The 13,640-nt window shown below is 40.3% G+C and overlaps 1 protein-coding gene across 1 annotated transcript; it reads right to left on the bottom strand.

Moving 5' to 3' along the window:
- Positions 1–320: 320 nt before the first annotated feature.
- Positions 321–5,902, bottom strand: LOC306745806 (putative monooxygenase p33MONOX). Its single transcript, XM_079228647.1, has 6 exons — positions 5,722–5,902; positions 5,440–5,551; positions 5,036–5,157; positions 2,593–2,744; positions 2,223–2,401; positions 321–1,577 (listed from the first exon to the last, which is right to left on the bottom strand). The coding sequence occupies exons 1-6, from the start codon at positions 5,851–5,853 to the stop codon at positions 1,372–1,374; spliced, it is 903 nt and encodes a 300-aa protein (XP_079084773.1). The 5' UTR covers positions 5,854–5,902; the 3' UTR covers positions 321–1,371.
- Between the last annotated feature and the right edge of the window lie 7,738 nt (positions 5,903–13,640).

Raw genomic sequence — 13,640 nt, 5'->3', positions numbered from 1 at the left:
GATTTACAAAAAGATCCTGTGTGACTCTCAGAACAATTGATTGGTCGGTCAAGAACACACTTCAGAGACACAACTCCTATGAAACAGGATACGCTGATCATGAATATGTCTTTCTTACAGAAAAAGAAAAAGTACAATAATAGCATTTTACTTTTTTTGTTAGACCATTTCAATACAAATATAATTAATTTATAAATGCGTGTGCACTCTTCAGATAAAACGATGTGTGCACAATACAATAAAAAGGAGTGAGGTGCTTGGCCAGGCTACTTATATTTCTAAATGTTTGCATGAAGAAAAGAACCAGAGAATAATTTTGCTTGTTATTATCAGATTTATTTACAGGTGTAAGTGGGAGACCATCTCCCTTGTGCATTCACTTACTGGAATTCATCAACTTTTTCAAAACAGCAGGGATTCTTAAATTGCGATACAGGAAATGCAAAATAGAAAATTAGCACTTAAATGCTTTGTATTTTATAGCATGTTGAAACAATTTTTTTATGCATAAAAAAAAAAGTGATTAACCCAATACACTACTATTCAGAATTAGCAATGTTGATTTAATGTAGAACGATAAGAAAATACTGAAGTTGAAATGATTACAAAAAATAAAAAAATAAAACATCACTTCAGGTCATCAGTCATACTCTCAAAGTAAAGTAAAATGCTCTTCCATACAATAAGAATTAAAAAAAAAGCTATACTTTGATGGCAACAATGCCAAAAGCAAACATGCTGCAAGTTTAGGCACATATCAGTAATCCCAGACTATACTCAGCATGCTAACAGAGGAAAGGACTACACAACTACAAATCTGTGTGCTTATTCAAAAGAAAAGAAATGAGGCAACTGAGCATTATTAATTGAAATAGCTGGTCAGAGGCAAGTGATTAGCTTGAGCAAAGGACTGACAAAATATTTCAATAACTTCCATCTCATGCCAATATTGACAATGGAACATGGACAGCAAGGCAATGCATGTCAACGCTCCCATTCTGTGACAGAACAACAATAATACTACCTTTAAGGATGACAAGTGAAGTTACTTCATATGATGTTTTGTTTGGAACAATGAGCTGGAGGAACTAGGAAGGGGATGGTGTGGACTAATAGAAGATAGCAATCCATCGGACTCAGTAGGTTCGTTGGGAGGAGTAACAGTGCGGGGTTGTCTCTGGGGCTGATGAGCTAATACTACAAGGTAGTCTTCTTTCCTCTCACCCTTCTCTCAGAGGGGACAAAGGAGGACATGAAAGCAAGTGAGCAACCAGTCGGACCATATAGAAGAAGAAAAAAACTATTAAAGATATGGTCAATACCATATTTTTAATAGTTTTTTAAAGATGTTACTACACAGCTGGTCTGTCTTCAAAAGCCTGAGGGTGTTAAAACATTCATGTCCCGAGGTTTAAGTTTGTGTGGCCGTGTGGGTGCCTGCTTGGCCTCAATACCCGAGATTTCAATCTTGGGGGGCATGAAATTGGCAGGGTCGTCCAACTTGAAGTTGACCTGGGTGTTGGTGCCATCCATGGTGGAGGACTTCTGCATGCCGAAATAGGACTGCAGTGAGAAGCCTGAAGGAGACAAGAAGGTGATTAATGTTGACATTAACGACCTAAATCTAGCTGTTATAAAAAGGGAGCAGCCTGAAAATATTGTTCTTTCAGACTTTTTGTTGTGGTTTCAGGGGCCAAACTAGTATTCTCACCCCACGAGATACATACAGACAAGTACATACAGACGGGAGGATAAACCTGAAAACATAATTCCTCCGGCCACGACTGTCCCCGGCATGGAAGCATAAAAAGCAAACCACTAATCCAAATCTAGGTGTGTTCAGAAGTGAGACGGTCCCCAGAAAACATCAATGACTGATATTTAGTTTTTTCAATATTAGTCTTTGTATTATATAAGTGATAAGGAGGTCCCATCGTCTTTTGGGTGGCGGGCCAACGCAGAATTTAGGGACCTTGCCCCAACCTGACATGGACAAATCACTGCTGATTTCAAGAGCTGTTTATATAGCAATTATATTCAGGGTTCATCTGAGGCAGTGGAACCAGCATTATTGTATTCAGAGAAAATACAACAACACAAGGGTCTCACCACAGTTTGTCGTGGCCCAGGGTTCCATAGCGGCTATGAGAGCCTACATCTATTATGCATTTATACTGTAATAGACACAAGATCCAAATTTAGATTGGGGATAAATATCTCACCTGTGCTGGTTTCACAGCCTGGGTCAGTGGGGGACTTCTGTACCACTGATCGAGTTCCAAAGAAGTTCCACCTTTCTCCTCCGCCTCCTCCCTCATTTCCTCCCATGTCTGTGCTGGGGTTGGAACAATTCAGCTCTGGGGTGGCAAGAAAATGCGCAGGACTCAGCTGGAACCAGTTCCTGTTTTGCAAACCATGGGCAAAAAGTCAAACATGAGAAGGATATGCCAAAAGGCACACCATATGAGCCTGGTTGGGAAATGAAGCATGTTAGGATTAGAGGTTCTGGTTCATCCGTTTCAATAAGATTTTGGATCAGTGTTTAGATGAAACAACTATATGAGCTAAACATTACAGCAGCCAGATGCCTACCTGCGACTAAGAGCCGGTGATGTGTGGGGAGTAACACTGGGGGTGACGGAAGGGGTGACAGAAGGGGTGACAGAAGGGGTGCCACTTGGGGTGGTTTGTGATGATGTTGTACACCTGTCCTCCTTGAAGTCCCCGCTTGGCATTCTCAACTTCTGCAAAGACAGAAAAAACAAACAATGAAACACAGAAATAATTGATAAATTCCCTATTACTGATCCATAATCACCCTGTACATTAGAAAGTGACTATTTAAAGATTATTTATAACTGTGGCTGGATAGTTTTTCCTTTTCATGTACACCTTTTCCCTTATATTAGATGAACAGCCCATATTTGTGTCAAATGTGTCAGAGACAGAGCATTGGTCTGGTTTAAGAGCAAACACCCCTGAATACAGAAGGAAAAAGGTCAGCAGTGTTTTTCTGAACCTGCCGACCAAAAAGTATTCTTTCTTTTTTTTCTTAAGTGCGTCACAGATCCTCTGATCATATCACTTGCTGTGACCATGGAGAAAGAAAGAGGGGAGACAGAGAAACCCACCAGTCCACGTGGATATAACCTGGTGGTAATGGTTTTGCGACACTCCTCTTCTACTCAAACAATAAACGTACAAAAGCTAGTCTTACATCTTTAACACTCTAACCAACTAAATGTATGTTCAAACATTCTTGCCTTGACATTAATATGTATTTCATTAATGATCTCTGAAAGAATAGTCACGGTTTAGATTCCATTCAGTGTTGGCATATTCCCAGCCATATGTGGCCCAACTATATCTGCTCAGGGCAATGGAGGTTTATGTCATTACAAATACGATTACAACTAAATTATATTAACATTTAACTAATGATACCACGTGAGATGGGGTATATACGTGTAGAATATGCCATTACCTGGCTAGCAAATGTGATGGCAAGTTGAACTAGTGCTAGTTTGTGTCTCATTTCAGTTACCTTACATTATAAAGAGACACAAGAGGGGCCCAAAGTGAGACTAGTCTCCCTCGGAAGACCAGGGTCAGCTATTTAGATAGGGACATGACGGTATCATAAACAGTGGGACAAAAAAACAGCCATCGTTACAGCCACGGGAGCGGTCTCTGGTGACTGTTACTCCCTTTAGCTTCGATTGTCGTTGCTCCTAACTTAGCGTGAGCTAGCTGGTTAAGAGCCATACAGCAGCTCGTTTAAGTAATGTCAACGTAGGGAGATTTAATGTTACGAAGGACTTCGCGTTAGCTTTATCTGGTGTTAGTTTGTGTACACGGGCTAGCTCGAATGCCAGCTTTGCTAGCCAACGTTAGCCTACAATGATGCTTTGCTAACGGCCTGCTTTCTAGTCGGGTTGTACAAATAACTGCAGCGAAACACAATTACTTAACATACCTTTTTATGATACGATTTCTTTGACGTTCCAGTCCGTCAAATCCCTTAATTTTTTCCATAATTAGCTGTTTTAACACGTTTTTCCTCTCGAAAGCACAAAAGATAGCGCCTGAACACACCACAGTGGGCCTTTAAAATGTCTCTTTTGTTAGGAGCTCGGTGATTGGTCCGTTTGACAAAATAAGGGGTCTCGAACCATAAATGGGCGTTGCTTGGCAACACTACTGCCGTAAACTCCAGTCTATGTAACAGCACAAAGCTGATTACGTAATTTGTTGTTTACCCTGCGATCTAAAACACAAGTCACTACTAAACAACATGGAGTTATCATATCATTGACTGGAAAAAACGTGTATATATTGAGTAATTACACAGACACATAATTATTTTAGTATGAATGTAGACTCAAGATAAAGGGTATGTGTTCTTGTGTGTTCAACTTCTCAACACATTAGAATGTGGTTGTAGGTCAGGGGAGAGCACTTGAAAAGTGAGCATAGGTAGTGGGCCAGGTAGACTAAAGAGAAAACACAGCGTTTGTGCATCCATACAGTGCAGGTTCTCCGCACCTTTGAAAACAGTGTTTGCACCATTTAAAAAATATAGCCTTAATCCTTGCAATTTGCTCAAATAGAAAACCAATTTTGGTCATTATATCAAGTTATATTTTGATGACACAGACAATGTTAGACCACTGCATTATGCATTATGATGATGAAAACAAATAGCGTCTGTGACAATGTGGTTTCCAAACAAAATTTCTCCAATCCATTGATATCTATAAAACACAGTCTTGCCAAAAGTTCTCTGGTGGTCAAAAAAAGAAGTGAAACAACAGTCAGGTTCATCGGGTATATCAATGAAAGTCAGACCTGAAACATTTCATTTGGGCCTAAACTATGTAATAAACTAACTGTAATCAAGAAAGTGTGTTGGAGTGTTTCTATTCATTTTTATTCAGGTTGTGCTGCCCTCAATCATTCATTATTATTTGGGGACAGAGAGTGACGTTTTACTGCTCCTTGGCATATCAAGGCTTCTACATTTGTTCATACTCACTGTGCCGTCACCCAGTCGGTGAAAGCGAGTCTCCTCAGCAGAGAGGCCCTTGTGGGGACAATACCCGGCATCAGTGAGCCCGGCCTGGTGCTCGAACTTCTGGAGGCTCTCATGGGTCTGCTCTGAGTGAGGATGGGCATACAGTCAACAGTGGAGTCAAAATGAATCAGTGTTTTCATATGCTGCACTCCATTCTAGCCCGCTCTGAAGATTGTTTATCTATATTTGGCAGCCGAGGCGGCAGCCATTTGGCCGATCAAAGGTGACATTTACATAATTCTGTACCATGTAGCAATGCAAGTTTGTGTATCTGTGTTTTAACAAACACACAGGTAGTGCCTAGATATTTATCAAAATGAAAAGAAATGTTCGTCATTTCAGTTCAGTTGGTTTTGTTGACTTACTGATCATTAGTGTGCTCATTAAAGAGGTGGCCTTGGCCTTCACAACGGGCACCGGGGACATGACTTGCGATGCTGCCTCAAAAGTCACCGACTTCCCATCAACCTCACCTGCCTGATCACACACATTTATATTATTACAAACCAGTTACAAAACAATAAGAGCAACCCAAACGTGTCCGTGCATGCACCAAAGCTTCAGGAAGTTTACACAAGCCCATACAAGCACCCTGTTACCATTTCAAACACATTTGGTTCAGATAGTTAGAACTAACAGGGAAGCACCTCTGTAGTCTTCCTGAACTTGTGTTGTGGGATGACGGGGTTTTTCCATAAAATGTTGACGGGCAGGTCTGGAGGTGGTGAATGCATGACGGCATCCATTAGGTCGTCATAGCTCACGTTGCGCCGAGTCATTCCAATGGGAGACGAAAAGCCGCCAAAGAGACCGGATGATGTACCCTCAAGTGCTAAAGGATGCAAAGATAAGAAACTATTTCTGACATTGTCGTAAAACTAGCAATCATTTTACATATTTTAAAATGATAAGATTATCACACCAATAGTTTTCTTCCTGCATTACCTGGAATGTCTCCCCGTCGTGAGGCCATTTTGACACCGGATCAGAAGGGCTGACCACAGGAGACACGAGGGTGACAGCGTGAAGGTCCACTTACTGTTGGCTCCAAACCTTCATCACATGACAGTTACAGGGTCATTACACAGATAGAAAGGCCTGCACCAATGGACGCAAAGTGTGTAGTCCAACAACAGGTTGATCGGGTTGGTCGGTCAAAAGTAAGACAAATAAATAAATGTCACATGTTTATATTCGCCTAAGCATGCAAGTCAGAGACTTGTATTGACTGTAAAGTGCATCACGTCCTGTTTCTGACCTGCTCCAAATAGAACCAAAGTGTCTGGTTACAGCACTGTAATAATATCAGTATATGTAAGTCCCTCTCACATACCAGGCCAAAGCAGAGACAAACCACTCTACAAAGCAGGCTCATGTTCACAGGGAAATGAAACTTTTTGAATTGAGGAAATGGCTGTTTAATGAAATGGAACTTGTTCGACATTTCATACCTTATTGTGTAATATGCAAACAAAGCCACTTGAATTAGTCCTTATCGCGCCTTATCATTCAACCTGGTCTGGGCTCACTTTCCCTTGCAATTCACCTGCATTTGTCCTCACTACGGCAGAATGAATGACGAGAAGACCGTCCACCATCTGCGACATTTATATGCGGGCAGATTTCGGATTTTGCAGATTTAGATGAGTGTATTCTGTGCTTTGCAGACAGCTGACACCAAATCTGCGGTGGTTCGTCAGCGCCTTGGGGAGTCGCAAACAATGACTTGCAAAACAGGACCAGGCGAAGTCACACCTTGGGCGTGTGGGAATAACGTCTAAAATACATTTAGACGTATTCCCACGTTATTATTACTTTTAGGGAGGCCACCTCAATACAAAAAATAAAAACGGTCGAGCATTTAAACCATTCATTTACTGGTGTTTGTCATAAACTACATGTATTGCATTTCATTGTCTTTTAAAACACATATTGTTCAGTCATTTGCAGCGTTTACATGAAGGACGACAGCTGTCACGCAGGCTAAATATACAGTAACACTACTCACCCTGTCAATATCTCCTCTCCTATTGAAATTACTCCACAGCCACAGAGATTTCTTTGCCCCAGAGGCGCAGACTCGACCGACTGAACGAACAAATACCGTATGTTTGTTCATCGGTTGGATCATCCATGACTTTTGGACGCGCAGAGAGTAAACAGAGCGCAGAGGCGGCCACCAGTAAACCCATCCGCAGCCGGCGGAAGTGATCATCCCAAACTTGGAGCGCTGCAGCGCGTTTGGGAAGACGATGTGCGGCGCCGTGAAGGAGTATCCGACCGTTAAGGAGGCCTGGCCCAACAAGACAACACGCAGTGGTGGAAGAAGAGTGTAGATGTTTTACTGAAGCTATGTTAGGGTTTAAGTAACAACAGCACATTAGAGTTAACGTCCTGCATTCAACAATGTAAAAGTATGAAAGTATTAACATCAATATTAAAGTACCAAAACGTACTCATCAGAATAAAGTATGTTACGTTACTGAATTACGACCATTAATGCATTGTACATTAACTTTAATGTTGCAGCTACATGATAGTTTGTAGAATTCCCCCTATGGATCAGTAAAGTCTTTATAATATAAACTGTATATTTGTTTTATTATATATATATCATATTTTATATTATTATATTTTGCATTATCAATCTCAATCTGCAAAGTAACTAAAGTTTTTAATAAATGTAATGTAACAAAAGAGGTGCAATATTTGCCTGGTGTGTGTGTGTGTGTGTGTGTGTGTGTGTGTGTGTGTGTGTGTGTGTGTGTGTGTGTGTGTGTGTGTGTGTGTGTGTGTGTGGTAGGTTAGAGCATAACAGCCTATTAGAATCATCTGATCTGAGCCACCCCTGCCCTGTCAGAGTTGAGTGTAAACACATGGTGCTGACAGGTTATTCACCCTGTAATCTCAGTCTCTGCAGTTTTGTCCTCTGGAATCTGATGCAGGTAAATACTAGTAAGACCCATTAAGCGTTTTAAGAAGACGCCCTAAAGAGCGACTCCCTCTGATATTCAATGCTTGGCATTCTAATTCTGTATGAGATCAGTGACCTGACACAGACTGCATTTCTTGCATTTACAGCCCTGAACCACCAGGAGGCAATATTGATGTATGGGAACCAAAAATGACTTAATCCTTCCTTGAGCTTATATTTGTTTATTAAAAAAACACTGACAATTCCAAAATGCATCAGACTTGGTTCACAACTCATACATCTATTTACAAATACAGATCAAATAAAAATAAAATAGAACGGAGATTATACTGAAAATCTGCATAAATAGAAGATAAATAAACAACACATGTATTCCATTTCACATCTGCATTAGTTTAAGGTGCCTTTGTTTGAGGGGGTCAGAGGTCATCTGCTCTTCTTCTTGATCGGAGGAAATAAGAGTCAGATGCGAGCTGTGTTGGTGGAGGAAGTGAGCTCAGTTGATCTGGTTGTAGTCAAGGTTTCCCGTTTACTAGAAATGATGAAAAAAAAAGAAAACACAATAGACACTTTACAATTACAAATACACTTTATTCATTATCACATATGGAGATTCACTGAAAGAATCATATTAGAAATGATGTGGTCGGTGTGTTCTGAAGATGAGGCTCAGATTCATGTCTGTAAATATACTCACATGATGGAAACCATGAGTCTTTGCACTTTCTTCAACTTGGGGTTCAGGCAATAGCGAAGGCCGCTGTTGATGGTGACGCTGTTGAAATGAACATCAGAGGTAAGCAGGGGGACATGATTCAGACCGGTAGCTTGATGACTAAAAGTGCCTTTAATAAATCTTGGATAAAAAGCCATGGAGTTAGTTTTGTGTGAGGGGTTTACTTTTACTGAGAAGCTTCCTATTAGCACAAACAACCTAAATAGGACACATTATTGCACTACGATCCCACAATCTTAGTTAAAGATTCCAGTGTGTCTTACACAATCTCCACTTTGTCACAGAAGATGGTTGCTGGGTAGACCTGGACGTCCTTTATGGTATTCCTCGAACTAATTCCATTCCTGACACGTTGACACAGACACTGCTTTCCTGATGTATGATCAACTGGAGAGAAAAGGTAAAGAAAATATTGTTATTTTTTTCACTTTTTACACCTACCAACACATGAAAAAATGCATAAAACCAACCCCATATTGTCAATGTTAGAGTAGTACATTCTAAAGAAGTATAACAACTTACGTTGGGCTTTAGAGAGGCAGACCATGACGGCCAGGAGTAGAAACACTTTCATGATGCCGGACATCGTCGGTTTCCTCTTTGATGAAGAAGACACTGGTCCTGTGATGAAGGTGATAGAGAGGAGCTGTAACAAGTGCAGCTAGAGAGATTGAATAGTCAGAGAGAACTGTGAAGGGTAGAAGCCGAGGGTGGTCTTAAATACTCTTCAGACACATACCTCATCATACTTCCTGTGATCAAGGGGATTTTTGAGACTGGAAAGTGAAACTCCAAAACCACCAAAATTACCCATACCCACTTTCCACTTGCCGTCCACTGTGGTTACTAATAATTTGATAAGATTTTACATTTAAATGTACATTTTGATATCATGTAAGAGAATAGCAATATAAAACCAAAATCTAACTTGTGACTGTAATGCCGCATGTGCAAAAAAACCTATACTCACACTGTTTGTCTACATTGTTGTATGACCTATGAAACAAATATTCTTTGACATTTTGCACACTTTATTAATTTTGATACCATGAAGAATAAAGACCCAAACAAATGGGAAATGTACAAATTATTTATGAAACATATATTAGTAATTTAGAAGTTAATGATGGCATTTGGGTCACATTTGTTGTTATTTCCCAATTATACTTATTTCCAATATAAAGTTAATAAAAAGCTCATGTCATGTACAGTGCAGTGCTGGTGACAATTGTTTCCTCCTGGGTTCATTCAATTATCTCATCAAAAACAAACAAAGACATTATGTCTGAATATGTCTTGGTGATAATAGAATACCATAATGTAGAAGAGAAGACACATTACATCTCTATATTAAGCTGTAAAGTGCCAGCAAATGAGTGCAAATCCTCCAATTGCTGATGGACTTGGTCAAAAAGGCTTTTGGATAAAATTTTAAATCAAGTTAGTGTAGATTTGTGTGGACTGCACAAAGTGTGGGCAGGTGATCATTGCAACATCGATATGCATGTTCAGTGGTTAACACATTCAGAAGCGTATACAGCACCAAATCAAGCATCCGATTTCTCGGAATAATACGAAGGCAAGTGTGAATTCATGTCTTCCCACTGTAGCTGCGTGGTACTGACATGCCACACAAGGGAGACAAAAAAAGGAACTTATATATGCCTGTGCTAGCCATAACTAACACACACACACACACACACACACACACACACACACACACACACACACACACACACACACATTTATTTTATTTTAATTACGTCAGTGACCTTATAGCTGGCTACAGCCATGATCACACCAGAAGCTCATTACTGTTCGCCGGTCAACAAGCGATTCTGCTTCTCTCTGTGTCTGTCTTTCCACTCCAAAGATAATGCAAATGTTATATGAGAAGTTTGCGCAAATATTGGTTAGGACAATTTGGTCTCCGGAAATATTGATCGGGACATGTCCATACTACGCACAGTTTGAGTGGGACAAGGCATACACATCTGTTATACATCTGGCCCCAGTTATAATGATGAACAAAATACTTCACAAATCTGAATACATTGTGTAATTGAAGAACAAAACACTCAAAGCTTTGTAACTCATTAGCTGAGACCTATAGAGCAGATTAGGTTGACTGAAAATGAACATATTTAGTACATGATACAATAAGAAGTCATGTTAGTTAACAAATAACAATTCAGACTTTTGAATATGAATAAATCATTTCCATGAAACATTATTTTATGTGCAACAAATGTGCAATTCATTTCCATGTCGTTTTATTCAGTATGGGGTGGAAGTGAGCTCAGCAGGTCTGGCTGTAGTACAAGCTTCCCGTTTCCTAGAAATGACAAAAAAGAAGAGCACGCATTACAACACTGTGAAGGCATTGTGTAATTCATTATCAAATATGGAGATTCACTGAAAGATTTTATTTTTGGGTGATCAGTGTATTCTGAAGATGAGGTGCACATTCATGTCTGTATATATCCTCACTTGATGGAAGCAATGAGTTTTTACACTGCCTTTATTTCAGGGTTCAGGCAATATTGAACGCCGCTTTTCATGGTGACGCTGTTGAAATGGACGGGTGAGCTCAGATGAAAGGATTTTCTTAAACAGGGAAATATGATACATGCAGGTAGATAGATGACTAGAAGTGCTTAAAATGTGCAGCTTATTGTTGCCTCAGGAAGAGTTGATTGTGATTTTTACTACAACTGAGATCTGTCAAATTGTAAGAGTTCCAGGAGGAGCCAAATGCAGAACACCAGTCAGGCAGGCTGAATTAAACAAAAGTAAGTCAATATTGAAAGTTACGGATGTGACTACAGTTCTATGAATCCTGGATGACCGCGAGACGCAGTGGCGAACATTGAATGTCTTCCGTCTCTCACACACGCAGGTCGAGTCTTTATATAAACAAAGTCACGTTTGACCTCGGATCAACCGGTATGTTTCAGGTCAAACTGCACAAGCTGGATAGGATGATTGAGTGTGCCAGCATTTCTGGGGGAAAAAGACTATATTCGACCCCAAAGTGACACACGAGCAATCGGAGTTCCAACTCAGACACAAATCACTCACCGACAGGGCATGGAGCTCGCCTCACGCTTAGTAGTATGGTGGGTTATGTACACACAGAATAGTCTTTTCCGTTCTGTGTGGAGAGGTTCGAATCCCATCATGAACACGTCGTTTCATATTATTGACCTGCATTTAGTTTTATTGCAATGTAAAAAACGACAGAAGCAACATCGATAATGGTTGTATATAACTTCAAATCCGTGAATGAACACGCAGCTTTCATTGACTTTTACTGCAGAGATGTGAGATTGAAACATTGAGGTGTTGTTCTAGTGCTTTGGTCACACTTTTAAACGGCTGCTTTGACTCCAGTCAGTCACCAGATGTCGCTGTTTTTCTTCAAAGTGAAGCCCCAAAGCTTCGAATCATTTTCGATACAAATAGGAAGAAAGCCTCAATGCTTCACAAGGCTTCATCCGCCCATCCCTACCTGCAGGTGAGTTTGGGGCACTTCGGGACGCAACCGCAGAGGTGTCCCTCTTTTAGGAGGAGATTTAGTGACGTGATTTAGTTGATATGAAGACTCGACATGCGTGTGTGCGGGACTGAAGATATTGAGTGTTAAGCACAGATGACCTGACAACTGAAAGAGGGAAAGCCCACAGACTATAAGGAGAGTGGGATGATACACAGGTGGAACAAATCAGGGCAGAGCAGATAATCACAAAGGCAGGAAACACAATAAAGGCAGGAAGCTGAGAGGACTTTCAAACTAAAAGAGGAAACCCTCGGACCATAACAAGGCCAGACTAGGATTAAAATGCAGAGTTAGCTGAGGAAGATACAAGCCTTTTTAGTGTGTTTTACACAATCTCCACTTTGTGACAGAAGATGGTTCCTGGGTAGATCTGGATGCCCTTCATGTCATTCATTGAGACAATTCTATTCATTTTATGTAGACATAAACAGTGCTCTGGTGCTTGAACCACAAAGTAAAAGAGGAACAACTTTTTTTGGTTTAATTAGATTTTTTTTTCTCACTGCACAGCTTTCTGCTCACAGCTACCAAAACATATCAAAATGTATCAAACATATGTACATTTTCACAAACTTGTTGGGCTTTAGAGATGCAGACGATGACAGCCAGTAGCAGAAACACTTTTATGATGCCGGACATCGTCGGTTTCCTGTCTGGTCAAGATGACACTGGTGCGAGAAAAAAACGTGTTCCTTGTGTTGAAGTTGATAGAGAAAGGAGCTGTAATAAACCCAGCTAAAGAGAGCTTGTCAAAAATGGCAACGTGATGATGGGTGTGGAGCTTTACAGCCTATGTGACTCAGTGGATCTGAGCTGCCCCTGTCAGAATTAAGGCTGAATAGTTTTCAATTTTTTAATAAAACAGTTGAGATCAAATTTATTTTAATGTGCATCAACAGAAGACATTGAAATACACATGATACAACATGAATTGTAACAAGAACAATTTATAGAACAAAGCTTCAGTTACCTTTTGTTTAAAACCTGTTTGAGAGATGAGGCATTGAGTCTCCATTGAGTCTAGTTTGCAGATCATTCCAAGACCAAAGGTTATGACAAAACATACTTTTTTTTCCAGTCTCAGTCCGTGCAGCAGGCTCGACAATTTCTGCACCTAAGATTGTAGGGATTTTGTGCAAGTGCAAACTTAGGGCATTGCCACAATGGCCTTGTACATTAAAATATACCAGTGCTGCGCATCGCAAGTGAAAACCAATTTACAACTGCAGTGATGAGTCCTGTAGCCTTAGTTTCAAATATTTCTCAAAGCAGCATGATACGGTGGGTTTGAGGTTTATGTAAATGGTATCAATATTGTCTTGCTGAGAAAGGAATA

The sequence above is a fragment of the Taurulus bubalis genome (assembly GCF_910589615.1).
Source record: "Taurulus bubalis genome assembly, chromosome: 13".
Classification (NCBI taxonomy): Eukaryota; Metazoa; Chordata; class Actinopteri; order Perciformes; family Cottidae; genus Taurulus; species Taurulus bubalis.
Note: the sequence above shows the minus strand (reverse complement) of the source record. Positions and strands in the feature narration are given on the sequence as shown.

Excerpts from the sequence above, each read along its gene's own strand:
- LOC306745806 (XM_079228647.1), bottom strand. The coding sequence starts at position 5,853 with ATGACTCGGCGCAACGTGAGCTATGACGACCTAATGGATGCCGTCATG. Across the intron at positions 2,402-2,592 it reads TCACCGGCTCTTAGTCGCAG|GAACTGGTTCCAGCTGAGTC; the intron begins GTAGGCATCTGG and ends TTTGCAAAACAG. Across the intron at positions 1,578-2,222 it reads AGGCTGTGAAACCAGCACAG|GCTTCTCACTGCAGTCCTAT; the intron begins GTGAGATATTTA and ends TGTCTCCTTCAG.